Raw genomic sequence first — 10,754 nt, forward strand, 5'->3', positions numbered from 1 at the left:
ATAGTTAAATCCCTGAATAGCAAATAAGGAGCAGTATATACACACAAACACAGTGCAGTGGTGCAGAGGCTCTGTAAATATAGTCTGGTTAAAGGTAATGAGTAAAGGTGGCCATAAGAGATAATTAAATATAAATACATATGATGATGTTTCATGCCTAGCACTAAAAGCTGTATTCAGTGCAAGACACCGCTATTTGCACAGTATAAAGCATGGATCCACAATCTTTTTTACTTATGAGCCACATAAAAAAGTGTTGGTGAGCCACACGAACATTAAAATGTTCTTTGGTGATGCATATTAAGGACTGTGATTGGCTATTTGGTAGCCCCATGTGACTGCTATCCTGCAGGAGGCTCTGCTTGGAGTAAAACTGTGTCTCTGGGTTTCCAAAACTTGCTGTAAATGGGATTTTTTTAAGAGTTTGGAATTCATTCCCAGAATTCCTTTTGTTTGCTTTTGTCTGTATGAGGCAGTCTCCTCAACCTAATTTATTTGTTTGTAGAACCACATGGTGACTCTACCTAAGCTGATCAGAAAACCCTGTGCTACACTGATGAGCCCCAGAAAGGGCGAAACCGGTCTGTAGTTGGGAATCTGATCAGCTATTGTCCTGGCTTCAGCTTCAAACCCAGTGGGTGAGCTGTACCCTATAGGATAAACCCATGTAAATGGGATTTTTTTAAGAGTTTGGAATTCATTCCCAGAATTCCTTTTTTTTACATTTGCCAGAAATGTAAAAATAAGCGACTACTTTGCAGCCACTGGGAGCAACATCAGAGGGGGTGGTGAGCAGCTCAGGAACCACTGGCTGGGGATCACTGGTATAGAGTATATTTGAAGTCAATTATTTAAACAATCATATAATCATTTAATACCCCAGTTTCTTATTGAATAGGCAGATTTGCCAGTAATACCCACCTCGGCACTTTGTTATGCCCAGAACCAAACCAGGGTGGAAAGATTTACATTCTATGCAAGGTATCCCTATGTGACATGAACGTGTAAGTTAGTAGCGCACAGGCATTCAAATGTCCATTTATACTCACTTACATTAAACAGTTGCTATGGTAAGAACCCCTTAAATCAAGCTGGAATGAAATTTCACCTACACACACTTTTGCCATCTATGGATACATACTTCATAATCATCCATCAAATATACACATATCTGTGGCCAGAGCCACTTTAATACAGGCTGGGGCGAACCAAAACAGAAGCAGAGCACACACAGCTGTGAATATATACTTTAATAAAACAGCAGCCCTACAGCTACACCGCATTTAACGTTCTGCGAAGGACATTGGACACCAGCGGCGGTAAGCGCTTTCCCGGGACTCAGCTCTAAGCAAAGCCCCATACACAGGGCGACTCGCAGGAGCTGTCAGATCCAGCTACCCGGAAGCAGTGCGACCAATCGAACGGCACTTTGACATACTCCTTCCGGGTTGGAAAGCTGTTCCGGACAGGAGGGTTCATGCTGTCTCTGTTGGAGGAGGAGAGAGGTCATATTATTCTGAAGGGCTGTGCTACTTGATGTTCACATCCTAATGGCACCTTCTCCGGCAGAGTTCAGTGACCAGCAGCAGCCGGCACCGCACAGGACTGTGCAGGTACCACTCTCAGTGCGGGTCACTATGGGGCTGCTGCTGCCAGGGATAGGGCTCACACCAAGGGCAAGCACTGCAAGCTCTTCTCCCCTAGGAGACTGGGATGTTTCTTATTGCCCTGTAGGAAATGAGGGGGGTCTCTGAGAAGGTTCTGGTGCTAGTGTGCAGTGCAGTCATGGGTAACTGCCTAGGGTTTATTGTGCGCTGGTGATTGAATAACATAAGTACAGGTATCGGACCCCTTATCCAGAAACCCGTTATCCAGAAAGCTCCGAATTACGGAAAGCCCGTCTCCTATAGACTCCATTATAATCAAATAATTCAGAATTTTAAAACTGATTTCCTTTTTCTATGTAGAAATAAAGCGGTACCTTGGAATTGATCCCAACTAAGATATAAATAATCCTTATTGGATGCAAAACAATCCTATTGGGTTTAATTAATGTTTTATTGATTTTTTTAACAGACTTAAGGTGTTGAGATCCAAATTACGGAAAGACCCCTTATCCGGAATACCCTTGGTCCCGAGCATTCTGGATAATGGGTCCTATACCTGTACTAAACTGCAGCGATGCAAGTACCAGTCAGCAATTCATTTTGTTCCATTTGTTTGGTGTTAGAAATCGAAAGCAGATACCTGATGGGTTGTTATATTGCCCCAGGGCAGTTGCCCATATGCAAGCTGGACTCTTTACTAGCACCTTTTTTCTGAACGAGGTATAGAAATGGTATTTTACCTTTAAATTAACTTTACTGTGTTTTAGAATGTGTTATTCTTAGCAACTTTTCAATTTGTCTTTTAATTTTTTTCTAGTTTCTGAATTACTTTCTTCCTTCTGGATCTTTCCAGTTTTGAAATGGGGGTCACTGTGCCAGGCAACCAAAAACTATTGCTCTATGATATTCTGTTATTCAGACAATCTGCTGTTCAAATTCCAGTCTCTTCTTCAAACCATTTCCTGGTCACTAGGCTAAATTTGACCCTATTGACCAGATAGATGCTGAAATTCCAAACTGGGGAGCTGCTAGACCAGGGGTGGGCAAACTTTTTGTCTCAGGGGCCACATTGACTTTTAAAATTTGAGAGACGGGCCGGGCCAGCGTTACGCCATCTCCACTCGTCAGTCCAAGTCTCATGTGATGAGACTTGCGGAGTTGGCGGGCCGGATTAAAAAGACCAACGGGCTGGATGTGGCCCACGGGCCATAGTTTGCCCACCCCTGTGCTAGACAAACACAATTCAAAAACCATAAAAATGAAGACCACTGGCAAATTTTCTCAGAAAACCACATTCTACATCATCATCAGTTAAAGATGAAATACCCCTTTAAATACAGGTCATCATCAATTGCTCTTACCCGTTGTAGTTATGTATAGGGCACAGTCAAGTATTTTTTTACCCTACGTTTTGCGCCTGATTTGGGTACAGTCTCAGACTGGGTGCAGAAATATACAATTCATATAGAGTGTAGAAGTGGCAGACCAGGAAAAAATGTTCATGGAGAGAACTGTGTTTCTAGGCCCCTTGATACAGAGCCCAAATAACGGTATTCATTAGTATATATTATAATGTATACCATTTTCTATTTATACTTGCTTAGCTTAGGAATTCTAGATTAGTTTGCTTTTCTTTCTTTTTCTTGCTATAGATCAGAGTTTGTTTATATAATGGATAATACATTGTGTATGTGTTATTTAACTGTATAATCAAACAGTGATTTAATATTGTGCTTAACCCAGTCCTTTGGCAAACATCACAGACTTTTTTTTTTGTACCCTTTTTCTGCATTCACCGTTTACTTAATTTCTGTTCTGTTTAGTCTTTTCCAGTAATATGTATAGAGAGAGAAAGAAATAGAGAACCTTATGATGTGTTAAAAGAAGACCAATATAAATATACTATTACGTTTTTCTTTCACAGTAGAGGTTTAGATTTCATATACAGGTATTTTTGTAGTTTTGATATACAATTCATCATTTTACTTTGCCTCAGCTGAGCTTCCTTATCTTTTTCCCCAATTCTTGTTAGGGATGCACCGATCCACTGTTTTGGTCTCTGGCCGAACCCTGAATCCTTTGTGAATGATTCAACCAAATACTGAACCGAATCAGAGTCTAAATCTGCATATACAAATTAGGCCACAGCAAAAGAGAAGCACAGGGAAAAGTTTTCAACTTCTGCATTCAAGTGATAAAAAGTCACGTGATTTTAAGGATTCGGTTTGGCCAGGCCGAATCTTGGCTGATTCCCGAACCGAATCCTGGATTCGGTGCATCCCTAATTTTTATTAAGGGAAAACTATACCCCCAGATTGAATAGTTAACCAACAAGTAGTTTATATCATATTAAGTGGCCTATTAAAGAATCTTAACAAACTGGAATTTTTATCTTCAGCTACCATTTAGTGATGGTCTGTGTGCTGCCTCAGAGATCACCTGATATAAAATAATACCGCCCAGGAAGAAGTGTAGGAATAAAAGACAGAACTTTGTTCAATAATTGGCTGATGTGGCCTAACATGTATGTGTGCCTTTGGTTTGTTTGTGTGGACTGTGCGTATGATCCTGGGGGGTGCTTTAGTACTTAAAATGCTAATTTTCTATTTAGGCTTACCCAGTAGCATATTCTGCTAAAAAGTTTTGTTTTATTAAAATTGTTGATTTAGATGAAGTGGGGGTTTAAATATAAACTGTTTTATGCCGTATATATTTTATACATACAGGTATGGGATCCGTTATCCGGAAACCCGTTATCCAGAAAGCTCCGAATTACGGAAGGCCCATCTCCCATAGACTCCATTTTAATCAAATGATTCAAAATTTTTAAACTGATTTTCTCTGTAGTAATAAAACAGAACCTTGTAATTGATCCCAACTAAGATATAATTAATCATTATTGGATGCAAAACAATCCAATTGGGTTTGATTAAAGTTTTATCAATTTCTTAGTAGACTTAAGGTATGGAGATCCAAATTACGAAAAGACCCCTTATCCGGAATACACTTGGTCCCGAGCATTCTGGATAATGGGTCCTATAGCTGTACCTACATTGATTGGGGGTATAGTTGTCCTCAGACACAGACATTCCAAACAGCTGTATAGTAAATGTTAGTAAGTCTTCTGATAAAGGCAGTTAATCTTACTTTTAATGGTAAAGTTAACTTTATTCAAAATTATGCTTTTTTTATACATTAATACACATTTTGGGCAAAAGGAAACACTGTTTTCTGATGGTGGTATCATATTCTAACAATTGTGTTCCTATGAAAGCCACCAGGGGTTGGATACATACCCACAGATGACGAGAGAAGAGTATTCAGAGAATGCAATGAGGAAAGTTTTTGGTACAGATGTAAGTATATTAGAGTACCATTTAAAAACCTAAAAAAATGTCCTAAAGGGAAAAGTATTATTTATAGGTAGACTGTGTGACTTTTTATCTGCTGTCAGTTTGCTTTACTCTGTGGCCCAAGCAACCAGGAAGTAATTTGAAAAATAAAGAGAATGGAGTGTAAATGAATTATAACAATAAAATTGTAGCTGTACTGGTAACTAGGGACACAAACATAATCTTGTAGCCCTGAGCCTCCCAGCCAAAAAAAAATATTTTTTTCAGAGCGCCCACAGTCACTCTTCTGTCAGTCCTTACAAGGCCACTGCATGGTTGAAAGGTCGGCTCCCACTAAATGTAGCCCACTGGTCACACACTTTCTTGTCATAATTTGTTGCTGGTGCAAAAGCCATTTCGGAGCGGTTAGCCACTCGTTATAGCAGAGATCTGTCATGGGCGACTGAACTGCTCTGTGGGTCCTTACCATTATTGTTTGTTACTGTGTGACCTTTCCTCAAATGTATAGACCTTTTGTAGCTAGCTATGAATATAACGATGGTGGGTGTATTAATCATATTATTTGCAAATACTAATTTGTAGTATCCTTCAGCAAGCTTGGTAGTGTGTCCACAACAATTAACAGATATCTGGTTGAATCCTTCCCATAAAATATGTTCTGGAATAGTTGTAGTTCAGCAGAAGCTTTAGAAAAACAGTGCTTGCTTGTGTAAGGTACAGGTTTCATATAATAACTTTGCAGCATGAAAAGGAGAAGATTATTAGTATTGCTGTGTTCTCATGCCCTTATGGATTAATCTAGATCTTCTTATAGAAATGGTAAGCTCCTCTTGTTGCTGGGTGAAAAATACAGACTGAAAAGCTGGTAAAACTAGTACATAGCAAAGGACACATATATTTACATTAGGGATGCACTGAACCCAGTTTTATGGGTTTGGCCAAACCCCTGAATCCATCTAAAGGCATAAGCTAATTAGGATCCGGAAGGGGTAAAAAAAAAATTTCACTAACATTTAACCCTTCCAAATCCTTATTAGCATATGCTAATTTAGGCTAATTAGGATTCGATTCAGCCGAAACCTGCCAAAAAAGGCTGAATCCTGGCCAAATACTGAACCGAAAGCTGGATTCGGTGCATCCCTAATTTACATGTACTCAACAGTAAAGTATACAAAGCTGCTAGTCAAAATAAGATAAAGTTATTAAAAATAATATAGAATCACTACAGTGCTATCGAGAAAATTGCACAGATAAAATTAAGGGACATCATTGTTTTTCAATACAGTACACTTTGCACAAATATTTTTTGTATCCAGTATGGCAGGGCTGAGGCAGATGTTAACTTTTTGAATCTTCTAAGATTCCATAAAACAGTGCTGTCCAACTGGCGGCCCGCGACCCCCCTCTGTGTGGCCCCCCACCTGTCTGGCTGCTTTGATGGCTTACTCTAGTGTAAGCTTTAAATGGTATCAGTACTGTGATTAACTGCGCCCCCTGCATGGTTCTCACCTCAGATTCAGGCTGTAATCAGGCTGTATTGTTTAAATATGTAATCCCCTGTGTTGTTCACACCTTTTAATCTCTGCATTGTTCACCCCTTGCAGTGTTCACACCTCAGGCTCAGGCTGTAATCACCCATATTGTTCCCCTGTTCACACCTCAGGAGCAGTAGAAACCCACATAAAATCCCTACACACTACAAAAAGAACATATACTGAGGTGGTACTTCAATTAAAAAGTTTTTTAATATATAGTTATTGTGCAGACTGTAGGAGCAGTGCCAGCATTGTGTCACTGTAGGCTGCCTGTGTGTGCCATACTCTGCTTGCCCTATGATGCCTGTGTGTATGGCACACACAGGCAGCCTACAGTGACACAATGCTGGCACTGCTCCTACAGTCTGCACAATAACTATATATTAAAAAACTTTTTAATTGAAGTACCACCTCAGTATATGTTTTTTTTGTAGTGTGTACAGACAGGCAGGGTAGGGAAGGCAGAGTATGGCACATACAGGCCAAGTATGGCACAAACCAGCCAAGAATGGCAAACACAGTGAAAGTATGGCACACGCAGGCAGGGTGGGGAAGGCAGAGTATGGCACACACAGGCAGGGTAGGGCAGGCAGAGTATGGCACACACAGGCCAAGTATGGCACAAACCAGCCAAGAATGGCACACACAGTGAAAGTATGGCACACACAGACAGGGTAGGGCAGGCAGAGTATGGCACACACAGGCAGGGTAGGGAAGGCAGAGTATGGCACACACAGGCAGGGTAGGGCAGGCAGAGTATGGCAGGTTTTTGCTGTACTACAACCATTAATATGGGTATGGTCATGTGATAACATGGGTGTGGTTTCAAGTGGGTGCGGTTTCAAAAAGGGGAGTGGTCAAAACTGGCCTCCATTATCGGCCCTCCACCACGTAGGTCGGAAAAATTTCGGCCCTCGGTACAACAGAAGTTGGACAGCACTGCTATAAAAGGATCTACTTTCTAATATACACAAACTCACATCTTTTTGTATAATATTATTTCTGCCAGTACTCCCACGAGTTAAGCACAGCACTCACTAGTTTGGCAGCACTGTATTGGTGAGTGGTAGGGGGGTGGGAGGCACCTAGGGTCTATGGCAGTCAGTAGGGACAGGGCTGGTCTGTGTCCCTCTGAACTTAGCGCCAGATTCTCAGTCAGGAAATTGATATATCCCTAATAAATACTGGTTTTAATAAGCATGCCAAAAAAAGAAAAAAAACAAGAACAGCACTTATGTACGATATTTCCTGCATTTTTATTTACCAAGTCAGTCTGTGGCTTAAAAAAAAAAAAAAAAAACAAAGTCCCAAAATAGTATCCAAAGTGCTGTTCCTGTTTGTCCTTAATGAGGTATCTTGCCAAGACATTCAGGGAACCTAGGCACTGCAGAAAAGCTTTTAAGAAGGAGTGTTTGTGAAATTTCTATATACACTTTCATAGCTTTCAGCTCAGAGAGCAAGCTTTCAGATGCAGGTGTGGGATTTAACTTTATATGAAACAAATCAAATTACTAACAAAATAATGGCTGTATACTAGAAAGTAGTTTTTAGTTTTTTTTTTGTTTTTTTTTATTAAAGATTCAATAATAAATAAAATAAATGTCTAAACTTTGTTAGAAGTCTATGCTTCATTTATAGTTTGTTGTTCCTTATTTTATTCTTGATTTTACTGAATTTCTAACTTACTTTTTATTTTGCTTTTAGCTCTCCCCATCTCTGCGGTAAGCATGATTGTTACACAGGGCCTTATCTCTAGAGGTACAGACTTCATTGCTTTATGATCTGATGTTCTCCTTTGCTGTGTATTGTTCAAATGGTGAAATTTTAGGCTGCATATACAACTTTTATTGGATGCATATAATTTTGAACTGATGGTAATCGGTCTGAATGTATGTTTTTGAACTAGAACTCCCAGCTGAGTGTTGGGCTGGTGGAGGGATGCTTGAAGTTGTGCAGGATGCAGGTTGGCTATACATGCTCTGGTAATTTCACTACTGAGGTTAGGGTTTGGAATGCCATATTGCACACAGTAGTCACTGTTTAGGTATGGTATGTACAGCTGCAGTTATATTCTCTTTATACCAATTAGCGGAACTGCAACTTTTACATTTCATGCCCAAGCTCAGCTATTGTGAAGAATGCTGGAAGTTGTAGTTCAAAGGGAATGTCATCAGTAATGGCAGAAAAAAAGGCACACACAAGCAAATTTGCAGTTGTTTGGGAGCTTTGGTTATAAGAGAAAAAAAAGTTGTATGTTTAATAACAATTATAAAAAACAAAATTACACAGCACTCTTAATCTGTTTTCAGTGCGGTTCACAACTGTCAAATGGAATGTGAATAATAGTATGACTATTTATTTATGTAACTATAATATGTCTTTTGGACACATAATATATGTGCTTTAAATCATTGTCTCTTTGAAGTGGAGTCTTTATCTTCACAATTACACACTCATATATAGTTATAACTGATAAGAGTATTGACATATCAATGCACATTCCATTAGTGCTGCCTCTCATGCATTATCATTTCTTGCTGGCGCATGGAACAAAGTAAACTGTGTACAAGAAAAGAACAGGTTTTTTGCCATTTTGGCCATTTTTCTATGACATTGTACATAGAAAGTTGGTGCACCGTTAAAAATAAAAATTAAAATATGAACACATTGCAGTCTTTGAAATCCTTAAAAACACACTAAACAGCCCCTTAAATGAGGGCTCTCCCTTCCTCAACTATTCTGCAGAAACCTGCCCTTCCTTAGCTAGCAGTAGTAGTATACTGAGCCTTCCTTCTCCTTTGAATAGGAAGCTGGTCAAACAACTGCCTACTGCACCTGCTTACTGCCTTCTGCTCCAAACGAAATCAGTCAGGCAGGACCGGAACTAGGGGTAGGCAGAAGAGCCATGTGCCTAGGGTGCAAATGTGGGGGGGGATGCTAGATATGTACCCCTTTTGCCTACCCCTAGTCCAGGAACATGTCCCGTCCATATTACCATATATGGTTGTGGGAAAGATTATAATTGTAGCGTGTTTGGCCACCTTAACATGTTATTGTTCCCCAGAGAATAAGGCCCACTGGCCCTGAAGTAGGGGACAATTGTTTTATGTGATGGACTGAAGATGCAAGGAGCTTAAACATTTTCTTGCAGTTTATCCAAGATTTGTTCTGTCTCAGCCTACACAGGAAGGAGCCACACTTTAAACAGTGTTCGTTTCAGTTAGTCACATTACTGTACCTGTCAAATGTCTAACTTCTGTATAAACTTTGTTTGTTTGCATTAATACCCTTTGAATAGGCAGCATTTATACCACTGAACAAGTGTCTATTGAAACACACAGTAAGCGCTACCATAATAGCACTGGCTGGTTTATGTCTAAAACAGACTGGTTACATTAATATACATTTACTTTTGCCCAAACATTAATCTTTAGATTTTTTTTTAAATCCAGGGCAGTTTAGTTAAGTTGAAAAAGAGAAAAGAAAAAGTTTGACCTGCAATCTCCACCTCTTTTACGGATAAAGCCCCTATGTGTGACGAAATGTGCGTCAGACGCTTTTTAGTTTTGGCTAGGCAGGACTTTTAGCCGCAGGAAAGGTTGCCTGGTCGGTGTGGAGTGGGGGGCAATTGGGGTGGTAATGGGTGGTAGCCTGTCCATGTTACAGAGTGACTTTAGTTGAAATTGGTCTGGCACATGGACCAATTAACACAGGGCTCAGGGTGATGGTATTGCAGGGCCTCGGTTGGGCCCATTGATGAGAGCTTATTGTTTGGCCACATTTACAAACACCCAATTGACTACCCACAGCCCATATTCCAGTGGCGCAGGAACCTTATATGTACTACATGCCAACTCTTCGGCTTACAATATCTTAACCATTTGGTAATATGGAGTCATTTCTGGTAGCCAAATAGAGTTGTGTTATTAACCAGCACAGATAACTGACTTCCTGGGAGGGTGGCTAAATGGTCCTGCCTAAACCAATAATAGTTACTATTTTTGCACAACACATCCTTAATTTAAATTTTTTATTTGTGGATCTCAATAAAGGTTAAGTCTTAACTGAGCAAATAGACTCATTTATTATGTGTAAAAGGTGAGGTGAAACACTGCAGGTCACACTTTTTCTTTTCTCTTTTTCCATTTGAGTCATTTGACCCTGCACACTCTCTTTGGGTTTCACTCTGTTTGATGGTAGGTGCTCCTTATTTTCTTAATATTGTTTAACCAGTTTAGTTATGTTGCCTCTAAGCAGCA

At 39.9% G+C, this 10,754-nt stretch overlaps 1 protein-coding gene across 1 annotated transcript in view; it reads left to right on the plus strand.

The window, feature by feature from the left end:
• The first annotated feature begins 1,529 nt into the window (after positions 1–1,529).
• Positions 1,530–10,754, plus strand: part of ociad1 (OCIA domain containing 1) — a 30,244-nt gene continuing 21,019 nt past the window's right edge. The window contains 3 exon segments of the mRNA NM_001045702.1: positions 1,530–1,613; positions 4,882–4,963; positions 8,200–8,253. Of these exon segments, the coding sequence (NP_001039167.1) occupies positions 1,551–1,613; positions 4,882–4,963; positions 8,200–8,253 (199 nt within the window). The 5' untranslated portion in view covers positions 1,530–1,550.

The sequence above is a fragment of the Xenopus tropicalis genome, chromosome 1 (genome assembly GCF_000004195.4).
Source record: "Xenopus tropicalis strain Nigerian chromosome 1, UCB_Xtro_10.0, whole genome shotgun sequence".
Lineage (NCBI taxonomy): Eukaryota > Metazoa > Chordata > Amphibia > Anura > Pipidae > Xenopus > Xenopus tropicalis.